At 27.9% G+C, this 19,116-nt stretch overlaps 1 protein-coding gene across 2 annotated transcripts; it reads left to right on the top strand.

Annotated features, from left to right (window-relative positions):
• The first annotated feature begins 1,569 nt into the window (after nucleotides 1-1,569).
• On the top strand, nucleotides 1,570-14,076 carry LOC132917408 (sodium-independent sulfate anion transporter-like). Of its 2 annotated transcripts, none has more exons than XM_060978130.1 (12): nucleotides 1,570-1,726; nucleotides 4,071-4,187; nucleotides 4,952-5,199; nucleotides 5,448-5,864; nucleotides 6,820-7,027; nucleotides 8,142-8,294; nucleotides 9,099-9,260; nucleotides 9,352-9,492; nucleotides 11,379-11,524; nucleotides 11,604-11,768; nucleotides 13,469-13,629; nucleotides 13,709-14,076. In XM_060978130.1, the coding sequence occupies exons 2-12, from the start codon at nucleotides 4,082-4,084 to the stop codon at nucleotides 13,767-13,769; spliced, it is 1,968 nt and encodes a 655-aa protein (XP_060834113.1). In that variant the 5' UTR covers nucleotides 1,570-1,726; nucleotides 4,071-4,081; the 3' UTR covers nucleotides 13,770-14,076. The 2 variants fall into 2 exon arrangements, with proteins under 2 accessions (XP_060834113.1, XP_060834114.1); XM_060978131.1 differs by lacking the exon at nucleotides 1,570-1,726 and adding an exon at nucleotides 3,732-3,750.
• The last annotated feature ends 5,040 nt before the right edge of the window (nucleotides 14,077-19,116 follow it).

Genomic DNA, 19,116 nt, shown 5'->3' with positions numbered 1-19,116 from the left:
CATAATACAAGAAGTAGATCAAACATTTCTTAAAAATTATAAAAATGCATTGAAATCTGAGCTCTAGTTATTATAATTGGATATAATTTTAGACTCGAATTTTATATTAATATGAAACCACCCAAATTACTGTACTTAAAATCTGCATGGTAATTTAATGGAGTTTAAAACGAGGTAAATTCATGGGTGTTGTTTAACTTGTTAAGGACAATGTCATGCAGTTGTATATTTTAATAAAGTAAGTTAAACTGACTGTTTATTATTACCTCTTATGGGATCTGTCCTTCTCCAAAACTGTTTGAAAAAAATCTTAAGGAAATAGATAATAATCTATTCTCACTGTTTCTGAATATACTTATGTCAACATACAGTTTCGAATTTGGATTATCTTGATTGATATTTAATATGTAAAATTTCAGAGTTCAGACTTTCAGTTAATGTTTCTCATAGGTAATTATTATTATTTGTAATTAATACGAGTTTAATAGATTTTTGTTTTTGTTTATTATATTATAAAGTTGCTTGAAAAACGCGGATTCAATAATAAAAATATTTCGAAAATACGTCATACATTTTTTATAGCTCCAATTATTAATTTATTCGTTGATAAAAAAATTGTAGTTAAGTTCTTAATAACCCATCAAATGAAAATTTGAATAGGGATTTCGCCTTGTAATCTGTATTATTCATTTTATGGTGGTATATAAAACGATGAGATGTTTATTATATTCAACGACGAACGTCAAGGTATTAATTATTATTAAATGTCATGCATCAAAATGTTAACGACTTCAGAGTTCAAAGTACATATTAATAATACGACTAGTTTCCTTACTGACAATAATATGTACCTACATTGTTTTGTAATATATTTATAATTACAAATATTACAAGAAAATAGTACACACACACACACACACACATTTATATATATCGCATAATATTATATATATATATAGAAAAATGTATAAGTGGTAATCGACACAAATTAGTAAATGTTTATACATTTCCTACCGTCTAAACATCTGATCAACACAGTCATCAGTGTTTATTTAAAAGTGACTGTTGGTGCTTCGAAAAACAACAAATCAAATCGCTGCCGTGCTAGACATATATTATAATAATATACTAATCAATTTAACCGTCTAGTCTCTAAAACCCACGCTTCGTGTACCGATAAGTGAGAGTCGTCGATATCGACTACTTAAATGTATTTTTTTTTTTACTCTTATTTGTGTAATTAAGACTATACATGTATAATGATCATTGAGATCACAGATTTGACTGTAAAACCCGGTGTTATATAACGATAATATTAATATATTATAATGAGCGGGACGTAAAAATCAATGTCCCAAATATTATTTTAATCAAACTAATTAAAAATCTGTACGTTAACCACATCGTTCATTTGAATGGACTGTATTAATAAATAAGCCCTGTTTTGACTTATTGATCTTTATTTTTATTAATTTATTAAGACCAAGAATTCGCTTCGTGGTGCCAATTGATTACTGCATTGTGTAATTATTTTGTTTTCTAATAATGACGAGTACATTGAAACAGTTAGTTCACGCTATTGTAGCACGTACTTATAGTTATAAATGTCATTCATTATCAATGGTTGATGTTTAAAAATTTGGATATTCAACAGGTCTACACGTTTAAAAATATACAGAAAATCAATATACATTATAATTATAATAATACACCTAAAGTTATATATGTGAGTACTATTTGTTATTTTGTTATATAAAAACACACTTATCAATTTATCATGGTAGTAATTATGCGATTGTATCATACAGTTATATAGGTATTTAATATTTATATTAAATACCGGATGATCCATACAATGTAAAACATTAATTATTTAAAAATACAAATGTTTTTGAAATAATTTTTTTCACATAATTTTAAGTCTTCAAAAACATAATTTAAAAAAAAAAATAATATTATTACAATTTTTTATCATCATGATTTTATTATGACAGCTAGAGTACTTCGATACACAAACATTTCGAACGGATAATTTATGAGTTATAAATATTTAAAGTTTAGATTAGTGAAGTAGTGAGATACAGCGTCACCCCAAAACATGCTGGTCCACTATACCTTCATATAAACTGACTAAACTTAAAATACTTATATAAACTACTTATATAATAAACTACAAGTACAACATTTGATTTTTATAGATTGTTTAGATCAAAATACTCCGAATAATATTTTATTACAAAATACGAAATTAAAAATGTATGTCGTCATACAAAAGGGAAAAATAATAACAATAAAAACTGTAAAAAAATATTGTTTTGTAATGATTTAAAATTATGTAAAAAAAATATTTTTAAACGTCTTTTGAAATAATGAGTGACTGACGTCAAATGGATCACTCTGTAGAGTTTCTCGGAAATAGACTAAATATCTCGTTAAGTATATGTCCACGTTGTGGGCTGTAAATACTTATACATAGATAGATATAGTTACAACAGTACAACACTATAGAAATTAATACCTATACACAATGTTAAAAACGTTCGATTTTTAAAATTCAAATTAGGATACCTGTTTAATAGGTACGGTTCAAATTTTCTAGTTATTTTATTACGTCATATAGATTTTATCCATGACATATCATAATTAATTTTATTATTATTAATATTTTTCAACAATAATAATCACGATAATATTATTGAAGGCTTATTTGTTATCCAAAAAAATCGAGTTTATGATTAATGCAATAATCGTTCTTAATTATGCATAGTAAAAAATAAAAATATTAACACATAAAGTTATTAAATACGTATTAGTGGTTAATATACTATATATATATATTTATATATTTATATGTACTTTTGTTACTACATATTTTTACCTAATTAGATTTGTTTCGTAATAAAATCAACATTTTATAAAATATACGCATACATTAATGTCGGAATTATGATATGTTGCACTGATCACGTTTTATCGCAATATAAAATATACTATTATCACGGATAATGACTAATGAGTTATCATTTTATCAGCCATATTAAGTGTAAACGTATACCTATGTAATACTATTAACGATTTTAATACAGAGAGACACTTTGTGCTATAATTTTTTCAATCTTTTTTTTTTTCGACTAACATAATAATTTTGAATTGAATCATAAGGTTACGTGACATACGACATAGAAATCTAACTAATTTAATTATATTCTACAATATAATTCGGGTGTATCTACCTGTGTACCTATATAATATATAATATTGTAAAATTTATCAATTGAGAAATATTTTAGTACCAATTACCAGTGTCATTACGATAACTCACACGATGTGAGTAATTTTAAATCGAACAAGTGACGATGATAAAAATTAAGACATCTAAACGTTTGGTAAACATTATAGTATTGTATGTGTGTATATTATGATATACACTATGCAGTCGTACACTCGTACACAGTAGATAGGTAGGTACGCGTCTAAACAAATCAAACATGTGCCAGAAAAAAAAAAACGACGCGATTATTTAGATAATTTCGTTAACAAGACCCGTTGTGCCAAATAAGACATCTGCACGTCATAATCGCTACGACTTGCGTTTCGAGCAAAATTGTCGATCGTCTTTCGAAATAAATCCTTGAAAGTTCGCTTCTTACACTACCTAATTTTCTCTACTTATATTGACACAGTTTTTTTTTTCCGAAACGTTTACACTCGTATTTTTTGTTTTTATACTTAACGTTATAATTTATATAGGTAACCTACTACCTCTTATAGTATAGGAGGTGTATTATACCGTCGAATTCAAATTCAACAATCTCTTATAAACTAGTCATCAAACCGCTTATGATAGTTTTACTATTCATTCATAATACATTAATACCTTATAAAAAGATTAACATTTTTATTACGTTAAACCGTAATTATTTGTTCTTATTTAAATATTTGTGTCTACTCAACAATCACTCGTGTATTTATATGATAGTCTTATATTCAAACGCTTTTATTACTGTTTTACAATAGTGTTGTAGCTATAATATATATAATATATGTTATTGAATATTATGTGCTTATAGTTTGTAAGTAAATGGACAACCCGAAGTATGAACACGACAATGGCTCACAACAAAATTCAACCGTCAACAATTGCAATACACAGTTAAATTATGATACAGCAAACAACGATGTTATCTGTAAGTATCGCATAAAATACTAAGCTACTTAAATCTGAAATTAACTGACATTTTCGAAAATTGATTACAACTACCTGTATGCTATATAGTCACTATAGATTAGTAAATTAAATTTGTTCTAATTAAATTATATTTAATAATGTCATTTAAAGTACTAAAATAGGTTGAGAGAAGTTAATTTGACTTCAATATTAGTAAACTGTTAGGTATATAAACTATTTTATCTAAAAATGTAAAATGGTGTTTTTTATTTTGAAAATATTAAAAGTTTAAGATAGATGAAGTAGTATGAATAAAGCTATTAGAGTATTCTATACATCATTGTTATTCGACAAGTGCAGTCACGTAGACAATAATGTCAGTGCATTTTTCAGTTCTCTCATAATTTTTGTCTCGGTAATTTATTTTATCCTTAGTCTTTACTCTTGAACCTACTACTCTAGTAATAATATAGGTATAATGATAGATTAGTTAATTGCCATGAATTTTTGTTATGTACCAATAATTTGTAATAAATTATGAAAATACTTAATTTTTTAAAATACCAAGAATGTACGGTTTGAGTACACAGTATAAGATTCTAAATTAATTTAACTTTACATGCACGATTATAAATCGTTGTGGTATATTAAACAATTTGCTCAGTAATTATTTTATTGAAGTCTACTATTTTTATTGAATCAAAATGGTGTACAAAGTTTAAGAAAAAAATGAAATATTATAACAACTTATTTATAGTATGAATGAATTTTTCTTTTTCTTAGTGGCGGTGGATGATGTGGAATCATCAAGACTTGCTTCTAACCATAAGAAGACATTTACTCAACATACTAAAGACGTCTGTCTAAAAAATCTAACCAATTTTATCAAAAGAAAACTATTTATATTACAATGGATCCCCGTTTACTCGAGCGAAGATTTTCTTGGCGATCTCTTAGCCGGCATTACGATCGGTTTAACTGTAATACCTCAATCAATGGCGTTGGCCAGCATAGTCGGAATACCAGCCCAGGTACATAAAAATTAGGTCCACTGGAATATCACGTTTTATTACAATGATATAATAATTTGTAATTAATTTATCGTTGTACATAGATAACATAACTGTGATGATGTTTTAAATAAAACAAAATAAATAGAAAATCTTATAATACTTCGGTATAGATGATAAATAATGATATTTAACTGTAAAAATTGTAATTCATCACATACTTTGTACTTTTTTATATTTCAATGTATGAAAACAAAATTATTTTCCAGTATGGTCTTTATAGTTCTTTTGTGGGAACTTTCATTTACCTACTGTTTGGCACAAGTAAAGTAGTCCCGATGGGGCCCACCGCCATTGTGGCGCTGTTGATTAACAACACAATCGGGACCAGGGGACCGGCATATGCAACGCTGTTGTGCTTCCTGACGGGTGTCATCCAGATATCGATGAGCTTTGCGGGCTTGGGGATCATCGTCAATTTTATATCCGTACCGGTGTGCTCCGGGTTCACGTCAGCTTCAGCCATTCTTGTCATTACTTCCCAAGTAAAAGACCTGATCGGCGTCAAGGGTGGCGGCGGAAACTTATTGAAAATGTGCCGAACCGTATTGGAACATATCGGTAATATCAGCATAGGAGACACAATTATGGGATTTGCGTGCATAGGGACGGTGATGCTCTTAAAGGTATACGATATTATATAATAATGTATAGTAGAAATTAATATATAATTGCACTATATACAAATTAAATATCACGTTAGGTTATAAGTAGGTAAGTAATTGGAAGAGGCGATAAATAGCTGGTTTAAGTATCACATTGCATTAATGAGGTATATCGTTTAAATTTAAAATAGTTTTACACATATACACAGGCACTTGGTACACCTATACGGCTTACCTGTATAATATAATGATAATATTTTAATTGAAATTAAATTTTAATTTATCAAAAGTATATAATATTATAATATATACATAATTCATATTTATTTTATCATGCAGTAATAAAGAATGTTATTATCTATGCATTGTGTATGATACCATTGCTTATAGCTGTATACATATATATATATATATATGTATATATAAATAAGTAAACTCAATAAAGTGAACTATTATAAGAACATTATTATCTATAAGCACTTACAGTTAAATGTTATTTGTTACACACATTTTAAAGATCATCAACGCCCATCATATATATATATACGATTTTCTCAAAACTTAAATATTTATTTCTGAACAATACATTTAAATTAAATAGGTAATATACCCGGTGGAGAACGATTTCGAAAATTTGTGGAATCGTGTTGATTATAGTAGCTAATATACCCACATAAAAAATGTATCTTCTTCATTTTTGACATATTAAAACAGACATTTCCTTTGTCACTACTATTATCTCTCTCCATTCTTCTCTGTCTGATTTCATGCCTTTGGCGAGTATGGCATTTATTCTTGTTACATCTCTCTCCGTCGTATCTAACCATTTCTAACGCAGATCTTTCTATGCATCTTTTTCTGCGCGGGGTTTCCAGCATGACTTTTTATAAGGTATTATTCTGCAAGCTACACGTAGTTCCAACCGATATTTAATTATAAATGTATAACAATGAATAATTTTATTTTTTTTAACTAGGCATTCAGTACTACGCGGATAGGTCCAAAAGAAGAAGAATTACAAAATGTATGGCAAAAATATGTAAACAAGCTCATCTGGGCGATCGGTGCCTTTAGAAATTCATTTGTAGTAATCGTATGTAGTATTATCTGTTATTGGTGTGTACATATAACAAACCACGATATCACGTCTGATTGGGCACCACCAATCCCGTTTAAAATCATCGGTATGTAAATTACCAATCTGTACTTAATACATTTTATAATATAATATATAAAATAGTTTAGTAGGTATGTACAATGTGATAAAAATATAAGTATGAAATCACAACAATCAACTAATTGACAGACAACATATACATGAGTATAGATTATTATATATTTTCAATAAAACTATTCAATACAAAAACTGTTTGGAAAATAATTTTAAATTAGAAAATTAATTATTTTTAAGAATTACTCGCATGCACAATTTTTGTAAATCTTTGTAATTAAATTTATAATTGGTCAGATTTTATAAAAATAGTAAGCTATTATAAACAATAGATAATTTACATAACAAATTATATTCAATACCTACTTTAAAACATTAAACTATACGCAATGCATCTGTTTTACCATTATAATGTTAAAAATATTATACAAACAAATTTTCATTATTTTTATAACTAATTTACAAAAAATTATCTTAAACTAAATATTTATATAAATTAAAAAGTTACTTACTAGTAGATAAAATGCTTCCTTAATATTTAGAGCAGGGGTAGCCAACTTTTATCTATATCATGCCAAATAAAAAAATACAAAATAGAGAATGTGCCATAAAAAATTAATACTTAAATTTACTTTAAATATATATAATATATAAATTGTATGCCATTTAATTACGTAAAATGTGCCACAAAACACTCGCGTGCCACAGGTCGGCCACCCCTGATCTAGAGATAAGTACCTAACAATTTCCACGTGCATCTACCTCAAGAGCTTCGATTGGGTGTAAATAATTGTAAATAATATAAATTATAATACAATAGTATTAAAATAGTTAGTCAAATTATTACTTTATCGATTAACAGTTGTTCTATTGAATCTTATGCTATAACTAGATGTTGAACTTTAGATTTTTCTAATTCCATCAAAGCCTATTAAAACTGAAACATATGTTTATTTCAAAATAGTTCACATATTATTGACTGTATACAGTATACAGTATACATAGTTTATATTTGAAAATCAAGTTTACTATACACACTTAATTTTAAAATATTGTGAGCTCTCTAGTGGTTAAAATATAATTATTACCTATTCTAATTTCTAAGTCGTTCCTGTGAATTTTTCAAGGCAAAATACCACATGGATTGCCACACTTCCAGTGGCCAGAGTTTAGCAACACTAACGAAAGTTTCTTCGACATGATTTTTTTTATGGGTTCAGGCATTATTGTGATACCACTCATATCATTACTCGAAAACATATCCCTTTGCAGAACTTTTGGTAAGTCCTATATTACTATATACATTTACTGTTATTAGTTGTGTAAAAAGTGTAAAAAATAACTAATTTAAATAGTAAAATAAACAATATACATTTTAAAAGTTTTCTAATTGAAGAGGGGGACCTCAAACCTAAATTACTAATTTTAGTTGAAAATAACAAACTAAGTATCAGAAATTTAAAAATATTATTTATTTTACATTTGATTAGAGTCGTGAACTACTTTTATCAATTGAACAAGAAATGCTGGTGTGTTAATTGTCGATCCCTCCTAGAATTGAACTATTATGCAAACAACATCAAGCACACGTTTTACACTAAAATTTATTATTATATCTCTTTTTTTTGTAATTTTAAAGTTCATTTTTATATTAATTATATTTAAGTATTTTGAAACAAATCATTATATGTTTTTTTATAAAAAAAGTTCATGTTATCGCGGCATACCTTTCAAATTTCACGACATACCCTTTGGGAAACACTGGATTAGACTAATAATTATAAATACCCTTCTTAATGCTATATCCATTCAACAGGTCCGCTCATGACTCAACTATTATCAATACACTTTTTAAATAACTTCGTATTAAGCACGTAGTTATTCTAAAAAGTATACATAAGTCATTAATAGTATATTTTTAGTTGACATAATTAACTTGAGAAATTGTGATATATTATTCATTATTATATTTTTATATTTTACACTATTTGGTGAATTTTTAATACTGAATTTCCAACTTAATTTTGTTCGAGTATATTTTAAAAATGTTTTGAATGCAAACTAACCTAATGTGCATATTTTAGCGGAGGGAAAGCCAATAGACACGGACCAAGAGCTATTGGCAATCGGTATGGCGAACCTCGGTAATTCGTTCTTTCACGGATTTACTGGGGCTGGGGCCATCGCTAGAGGAGCACTCAACTATTCAAGCGGCGTGCGCACGCCCCTCGGAGGCCTGTACACAGGTAAATTTTTTTTTAATGATCAATTTATGTTAAAATATGTTGTTATACCACCACGTGTTTGCAAAAAATTGTAATGGAATTTAAAGTTTAGGACTTACTGTTATGGCGGCATTGGTGTTTTTGACACCATATTTCTATTATATCCCGAAGACCGCGCTAGCTGCCGTTATAATCGCCGCCTCATTTATGATGGTCGATGTCAAGATGGTCAAGCAAGTTTACAAGTCAAAAAGTATGTATATTATGTAAATTTTACGATCATACATTAGAATTACACAGTACACGTAAAAATGATATTAGATCGTAAAAAATAGAATAAAGAGAAAACAATTTACTAGCGAGCAGTTGCAGTACAAAAATACCTAGTGCCTATGGTATAAAAATAGTGCATGGGTAGTCAATTATTTATTATTTCCAAATAAGTGCTATAAATAATTATAAACTACACTCCTGCCTCCTTCATGAATAAGTTATAAATAAAAATAAAATTTAATACGTTTTTTAGTTTTGGAAAAAATGTGAGAAAGGTTCTCCAAAAGAACAATCAAAAAGTTGACCAAAATATATATATTAACAATGATTATTACACCCATGTGAGTACTTGATTTGGGAAAAAATTAACGAAAAAAATGTTCAAGGCAACTGTAATTAATAATATGAAAAATAAATAGCCAAAACCGCCATATAATATACCTAAATATAGGTATTTACATATGTTTACATTATAAATATAGTCGGTAATAAGTAAAAACAGTATAGGTATTTAATAGATAATAGGTATATTATAATAAATAATAATAGGTATAGACAATACAGTTATTTATAAATTTAACCAACATTATTAAAACTACTGGTTTAGATCATGAACGGGTATAAAATAAAATACACGGGTACACACACTAAAAATATATTAAGACCATATTTTTAATGTACATAAATTTAATAGTCGTGTTGTTTTTTTTTTATTGATCTAAAATATACATCGACAACTAGGCCATTAGTACAAGAATTTTTTGGTTACATTGTTAGTATTTTAGTATTTACATGATTACATTAAATTAAATTGTACAATCCTGTTTTTTTTTAAGAATAAAATTAAGTTTTTAACGTCCTGTGGGTTTGGTCCAAGTGCTTGACAAATTTGTTCGGAGATGTGGTATTGATTTCGATATGATACTGGTTATACTCGTATTTTTAGTACACCTGTATTTACTATATATTTATTATTACCCATGACCCGTGTATTGTATATTAATCAATACATACTTTAAAATATAAATATTAAATACATATAATAGTTTTAAAATTACGTGCCAATAACTACAAATCAGTAATTAATAAATAATATAAATAATATTATTTTTATAAATTTACCGATCTATTTTGTATTGTTAAAATATTTTATTTTACTCAAATAGTTAAATGTATTATGAGTAGTATTCAACGCACAAATATTTAGATACACAGGCCTCAACCCCATCTTAGGCAAGAACACAGTTACCCAACAGTTCATTATAATTTATAAATATGTATAATAACGACCTCTTATTAAAACTAATATTTCAATAACGTATAAAACATAATCTGTAAGTGATATTTAGGTTTAACTGTTTAAGTTATAGATAATAAACTGATATTAATAAAGTCTTACAAATGTTCTTGATTCATCTTTACCAGTATAAGTGTAAAATATACTTCGAAATAGTTGATAAGCTATAAAAAAATAAAACGCTAACCATTATGTGCAAAAATAACGCCACACCGTGATTCAAATTCAGTTCTTTAATTAATGCTTACAATATAGAAATAAAGAAGCGATAATTATAATGAATTTGAGAATTAGTGTTTAAGTGTATTTAAAAATTTCAAAAATCAGACTTTGAAGAATTCCATTATTAAATAAAAATTAGGAGTTAGCAAATTTGGTAAATAATTCTGTAGGTATGTAGAGGTACTGCTACATTCTGACACAGTGGAATGGCGTTTTTTTCACACGTCGATCATTACTATCGTATTATACGAAATCTAAAAACGAAAAAATACGATATTATAACATATTAATATAATATATATTATTATTATTGACATCAATGACTTAACAATTAATGCTGTCCGCAGAAAAAGATTTGGTGCTCATGTTGATCACGTTTTTCGCATGCTTATTTCTTCCATTGGAATACGGAGTGCTCATCGGCATCGTTGCCAACGTCGGATTCATAATGTGCAGTGCGGCCAAGCCAAAAATATCTATCCAAGTTCAAAAGGTTAGATATCCGTCGTCTACGTTAATATTATTAATATTAATTATTAGACATCAACTTGTTATTTTTATTTTTTTCAAAGAACCACGACGGGATCAAATACCTGTTGTTGACACCCGACAGATATTTGGTATTCCCTTCGATGGAATACGTACGGCAAACGATAACCAAACACGGCCTTGCTCTTGGGATCCCAGTGGTCATCGATGGTTCCAGTGTATTCGAGGCAGATTTCACAACGGCAAACGTACGTATACCACATACCATGTTGTGATAGACGGGAGCAAAGGGTATGCACGAGACGCAGTGTTTATGTAGCTGTATACCTCGAAGGCATTTCTTTTCAGAGATCTAAAAGATATATAAGACATTCGTTATGACTTTTGGCTTTGATGCTCGGAAAAATATATAAATAAATAAGAGCAAAGATATGAAGTGGTTTTTAAAAAAAGAGACCGCTAAATAGTGTGAAAGAGACGGAAAATAAAATATTTGTGTATACCTACTTATCTATTAGCATTTCAAACGCTTAAAATAACGTTCAATGGACCATCATCCACACAATTCGCTACGATTAATTCACCGCGTAACAAATAACCGTGGCTAATTTTATCCATAATATCGCACACTACATCGATATTTATTAATTAATTCTGTCGAAGGGTCGTATGAAAGTGTTTCATTTACGTTAAATGTAATTCATCCTTGAATTTGAAATTTATTGAGAAGTTTAAAAAAGAAGAATTGTTAAACAAATAAATCCTTATTGAACAATATTATAATATATTATAATATATTAAATTATACATTTCACAGTTGTAAAAAAAAAAAAATCCAAGTTATTCAATGAAAGATTACAAAAAGTTTGTGACGACTAAAAAAATAGATAAATAAAAGATTTAAACAGTATGGAAACATATATGCATAAACTAATGTATATTGTATATATATATTTTTATTAATTTATATTTAATGAACAATTTAATTTTTAATAAACAATACATTTTTAGTAGGCCAAATATGTAAATATATAATATGCATAATTTTAGTATAAATAATTAATAGATTAATAAATTTAAATAAAAAAATAAACGATTTCGCGCGACAAATTGAATCTGTGATGAATCGTACACACGGTAAATTATTGACGGTGAATACTGAATAGTGAATACCTATACTCTGTCTAGCAAGAGAACACGCCGATTCTACTCATTACCATGCGACACTCCGTTATAGTCGGACCTATTTTGATGGCAAGGTGTCGATTGGGGATGCGTAGGAGTACTGATTTTCGTAAAGCCATGGCCCGTTCTCTCACTGGACAGAGTATATTCATGCGGACCATGCGGTGAATTGTTTGCGATCCGATGGCAGCGTTCAGCATACACCGAAAAAGAGGCTCGCGCACGTCTATTCTACTATGATATACTCATAAATATCACTTGATTTTCATCCATTCATGTATGCAACTTTAAAATGTAGAATATTTTAGAAATATTTTTTGGTCGCCATTAGTAAATTTATAATAAATTATTATATATGTAATGAATAATGATTGTAATAGATAATTAATTAAAATAATATTACGGTTGAATTTTAAAACGAACTTTCACGAATATTATTTTTTTAGCTATACAGACTTTGCATTTTTCGTTATCTGTGCATAGATTAGTCTATCAGCTAACAAGTCTCGGATGGAATATCCAAATTGTTTCTACAAACGGTTGACAGCCCAATATTGTAGTATATAAATAAAAATATTTTCAATATTTATTTTTCTATTCTCAATGGCAAATGGTAATACTTTCAGTGTGACAGTTATCTGATTAAATTTATCGATGCCTCACCTTTTGAACTGATTTTTAACTATGATAGCTAATTATACCTACTATAAGTCAAACATAATTTTGGTAACATTAAATTTTATAATTTTTTAATGATTTACAGGTATTTTCTATGATGTCACAGGACTTTTCAAAAAAAGGTCAATTCTTATATTTGTATGATCTAAAGCCCAGTGTAGCTAATGTCTTTAAAGGAATAAAAAACTGTAATATTTTTATATGTGCAAATAAAGACGAGTTGGATGTACTGCTAAGAAATCATTTGTAAGTTTTTTCAACTCTTTATATAACACCAATGCTTAGCGATGTTTTATTTAATCGGAATATTTATTATTATTTTAAGTGGACCGTCACAAATTCAAGAACAATATCAAAACGAAACAATTTGGACTTCAAAAATGTAAACTCAGATTGAATGATCTCTAAATCTCTAAATAAAATACAAAATATTTAAATCGATTAAATTAGAAGGATGTGTTTGACAATTTAAGACTTAGATGTTATGATAACAAAATGAGTTGGATGTAATTATTTGATTGAGATATATCATGTACAAATATGATACAACATATTCTAGAACCTAAAATTAAACTTATAAGCCGACGTTTTATTAAATTATATAAAGAATTATTTTTAGTTATGTACAAATTGTTATCAAGTGGTGTTTTTTGTTATTTTGTATTATATATTAATAAAATAAATATATCAATATTATTATAATATTTAATTCAGCTTGTCACTGTCCTCATGACAACAATTCTTCAATCGTTTTAAATAAAATTGAAAACCTATAGTTTGTACATTCAAACATTTTTAAATATTAATGACTCGCCCATTTAGTTATAAAAATTCCATGTTGTAGTACATTAGATGAAATTTTAATTCTCAGGCTCCAATAATATTTATTGGGAAATTAACTATAATTTTTTTTAACTTAAATAATTATACTTGAAAACAAATATTCGTGATATTTATTATATTTAAAAAAAATAAGTTGTTTCTCAGTATCTCGTAGAGTCGCGAGTCATAGACCTCAACTATCTCATTTGTTTAAATTATACAACAGGACAGTTTTTCCATTGCGTTGAACCGTATTAACTACAACGAAAAAATAGTTATTGAATGAATATTGAAGAAAATTGATAGTATAAAAATTTAAAAATATATAATGATAGTTAAATTTTATAATAATAATAATATTAATTTTTAAAATAAATATGTCGTGTACCTGTGTTAATTATAACCTGTATTTAAATTTAAAAGTAAAAAATGAACTATATGGAACTTATTATATATTATGTTGTTTGTATTATTACTTATTAGTAACATACTTACATAGGTAAACTTTTATTTGCAAAAAAAAAAGGGGAATAAATAATACTATTGATTATAAACACTAGTATTTTTTCAGACTGATTTTAAAATGTTGGCGGAACACTTATACCAAGTTCACGGAACACCGGTAAGAACCACTGTTTGTAGTGTATACACGTACGGTTCGATACCGCCATCCTACAGTACAAATATACAACGAAAATGAAATCAATATGATAAACTAACGATTACAATAATGTGTGATTCGCGGTTAACAATCGTTATTGGCGTTTGGAATGTAACGACGCACATGTGTGATATGCAGTCGTAATAATCGTTATGATTATTATTTTATTGGTCACACATAAGTACATTAGAAGAACGGTGACGACACTTGAAGCCGTTTGGATTACTGCGACGCTACACAGTGGCTATCGCTATCGCATCGTGACGGACCATACAGCGGCTATTGATAAACACGTGGACCACGACTCGGACCTAATAGTGATGACTACGTTAGCGACAACGTATTGATGGCAAAGACGGTATGGGTTGAGTTGCTTGGAATAAAAATATCAGCAGTGTCGACTCAGCTGCTGTTTCCGGGTACGGTGGAGCCGGTGCATGTGCGCGAGGTCGACGGCGACCGGATACAGACACCATTACCGACAGGACGATGGTTATACAGTATCAGGATCTGTGCGGTGGCTGTCCGCAGACTACAGAGTCCTGTCCACAGTAATTTACACGTGCATTCGCCGTCGTCGAAAACTATATACATCAGCTGTTCGCCGTGCCCGTACGTTAAGATCAAAACGCACATATAATTAAGCGTGCTTGTGGAGTAGTATATATATATATATATATATATATATGTATATATAAATCGATGTGACCAGTGGCTGTATGATTTGAACAAAATCTCATCGGTGTTCCACAATATATCAATGCGCTGTGGCGCTGTAATATTATACATAATAATAATATAATGTAATATTTTTGGATTTTTCTATATGACAAGATAATATTATAATATTTTAATAAAAATTACAATTTATTGATCCCAAAATAAAAAAATAAGCATAAAAAGTATACGTGTATATACATCACAAGTTCATTTTTCATAGACCCTGCAGGAATGCATTTAAAATATTTTGCACGTGACCAAAATAGTGGTCCACGTTAACTATAGACTATTTTATAAGTCTATGATTTTAACGGTATATTGTTATATAGTGTTCTAATTATACACTCGATAAATCCATTATAATATGTAGGTACCGAGAATTACGTATTTACAACTTGCAATCTTGTTTATAGTATAATTTTCAGGTTACATATTATTTTAATTTTTTAGTGGAAGGAAAGATGTATAAACCTTAAATTTAGGTTGGGAATGACGCAATTCTTTACTCATAAAGAATATAGAATTGCAATCATTCTGTCAAATATAGCCTGATCTTAATGTAGGAGCACAATATAATGTTATTTGAACTTTATAATATAAATGTTGGACGTTAGCTACTGACTGTATACAATTATACCCCATAGTAATAATAGAAAAACAAATGTATTATTTATTCAAAAATGTATAGGATTTTATTTTGTTTATGCTGTATACCGAAACAGCTAAATCAAAAGTAAGAACAGCCACAATTTGGAAACGTGTTGAACTGCTTCCGAATAATTAGTGTACACCAGAGCGAGAAAATGTTGCGTTATTCAGAGACATATACAACAATGAATGTATGGATGCAGATCCACGACCATCATCACCGAGATAAATCAAATATATTTAATATAAATAATTTAAGGCGGCCAAAGCGGTACCGCGAAGTCATTTTAAATATCATTATTACATTTATATTTATATGATTTGCATTGTGTACGTATTTTTTGAAGAATATTAATATAATAGCTCTTACTTGTCACTTGTCAGTATGTTACCTAGCTACCTACATACCGACTTTTTTGAGATAACTGACTACTAATAAGTGTATAATATAGTTCCATTAATGATTTAACCATTTAATACTATATTGTATTATCTATATTATAATTTATATAGTATTACTATATTAGGTCACTATAATAAGCATTATACTCGTATTATTATTATTGTTGAACTACACGGGCTTTTAACATTTTAGTAATCTTATTATTGTATTTATTTATTAATAATTTATTACAATTTTATTGTATAACAATATAATAAACAAGTACTCAATTTTCATATACAATATAGGTATTTGTTATTATTATTAAAAGAATATTAACAACCTGTGCTTTAACTGCTTTAAGACGTAATAATTAGATTAGATACATCTCAATTCTTATGGAAATAAAAAAGACTAGATACTAGATAACATATTTCTCTTGCTAGGGACATCGAGGAATCATAGATATGCTTTTGGGTATAAACCATAAACCGTATAAATTCTTCGCCGCTAATAGATTTTAAATTAATGTTTAGATTACTGCCAAGAATAATGTGTATTTAGTCGCTGTAGAAACAAAATTCAATAAATATTAAATAGCATTACACTTATACACGAAATCAATAACATGTAATTGATTAAAAAAAATAGTTTTTGTATTCATCCAAAAAACATAATTAAGTAAAAAAAAAATAACGTTTACTAATTTATTTAAAAAAAAAAAACACACAATTCTTATCCTTAATTATTTTCTGTACCTTCTGAATCTGAAAACAACAAGTTTACAAAATTCAATTGAATACGTATTTTGAATTGTGATGTGTGTATTTGTGATAGCATAAAAAATTTTCATACTTACCTAATGTTATTTCATGATTTGCGTATTTATGACAAAATATTGTTGGACTTCCCCGATCTTCTTCTAAAAATAAAAATAACAGTTTATTGATTTAGGTATAATACAGTAATATTGGTTAAAAGTACATACTATATTATACGTATAGAATAAGTTTTATATTATTTTTCCGATTTATGTAATATAAATTATAACACCGATAACGTATTGGGCATTCCAATCGTTTTCGCATTCCTTATAAAACTTCTTATTGGATCTGTAAACGATTTGAATTTGATTAAAGGAAGTATTCAATGTTACTTTATTACTTATTAGTGATACATATTATCATTATATAAATAAAAAAGTCATAAATATATATTTATAGTAACTGCTTTACATTGTAAATATTTTATTGATCAAAAAATAATATCATAATTACAAATAATGATGGTTATAGAAGATCGAAGTTAATAACTTACCACCAAAATTGTTTTGATCTAAGCGTTGTTATAATATTGGGGATAGACAAATTGCACTTTTTACCTAAATAAAATGGTGGAATTGTACTTGGGTAAAAATATGTTTAATGATAGAACTGCAATCCGGTTTAAAGCAGATGTGCAAAAAAAGGAATGTTAATTTAAACTTTGTAAAACACTATTATTTTCCCTTCCGCTTAAAATAAAATCATTGGCATACTAATTATTATTTTTTATACTTTTTAATTTTCTATAATATAATGCATGTTACAAACATATATTATTCAATGAAATTATAAGAAACTGTGTTATGACATAATATTATATAGAATTACACTGCTTTTTGAACCCGAGTGTAGTTCGATCTTTACTTTTTTTTTTATATGAGTCTAGTTCAACCATTACCTTCATTAACTTAAGAGGAATGAGGCCCATCTCAAGTGTTTAAACACACCTATCAAGCTTGAGTTTTTCCGCACCTTACATGTAAATACTTTATAAAATCTAAAATACAAAAATCTTACCCCATGAGTCTTGCTTGAGTGCAATTGAACTAAAATGAGTGAAAATCGACCTTACCCATAATATTGATATAAGATAACCATTAACCTAACCTTTTAAGTATATTATCATATTATTGTAAATTGTTATAATCATTTAGTTTTGAAAAATTTTCATTATTCATTATCATTACATCGTATCACGGCTACTTATTATTATTTTGATTTTACTGTCGGAATTGTTTATCTATCCCGCTATTCTCGATACATTTTTTTTATTTCAATAAACTGTTTATAATATTTTCTATACTCCATAGTCTCCTTCCATTCCGTGTCTCATAAAAACTATATGAATTACAGTCCACTATCACCGCACAGCTAGTGCCAGTACTGTGCCAAGACGAGCAGTAACCACTAGCCACAATCGATCGGCTGTGAGCGGACAATATTACAATATGGTGACATAAACTATTACGCCATCGGCCCACCACAACTCGTCACACCGGGTTGCCCCTCAAACAAATCTGTTTTATCGATAGTTATAGATAAAATTAAAATAAATTAAATATAATGTTATTATATTATTATTATTATTATTTGTATTTGATTTATAATTAAATACGAATAATAAATTAAGACACGTACACGCATCATTTATCACATTACTTATAAGCACCTGCAGG

Source organism: Rhopalosiphum padi, chromosome 1 (assembly GCF_020882245.1).
Source record: "Rhopalosiphum padi isolate XX-2018 chromosome 1, ASM2088224v1, whole genome shotgun sequence".
NCBI lineage: Eukaryota > Metazoa > Arthropoda > Insecta > Hemiptera > Aphididae > Rhopalosiphum > Rhopalosiphum padi.
This window is presented reverse-complemented; position numbering and strand designations above follow the sequence as displayed.

Excerpts from the sequence above, each read along its gene's own strand:
- LOC132917408 (XM_060978130.1), top strand. The coding sequence starts at position 4,082 with ATGGACAACCCGAAGTATGAACACGACAATGGCTCACAACAAAATTCA. Across the intron at positions 9,493-11,378 it reads GCAAGTTTACAAGTCAAAAA|AAAAAGATTTGGTGCTCATG; the intron begins GTATGTATATTA and ends TGCTGTCCGCAG. Across the intron at positions 11,525-11,603 it reads TATCTATCCAAGTTCAAAAG|AACCACGACGGGATCAAATA; the intron begins GTTAGATATCCG and ends TTTTTTTCAAAG.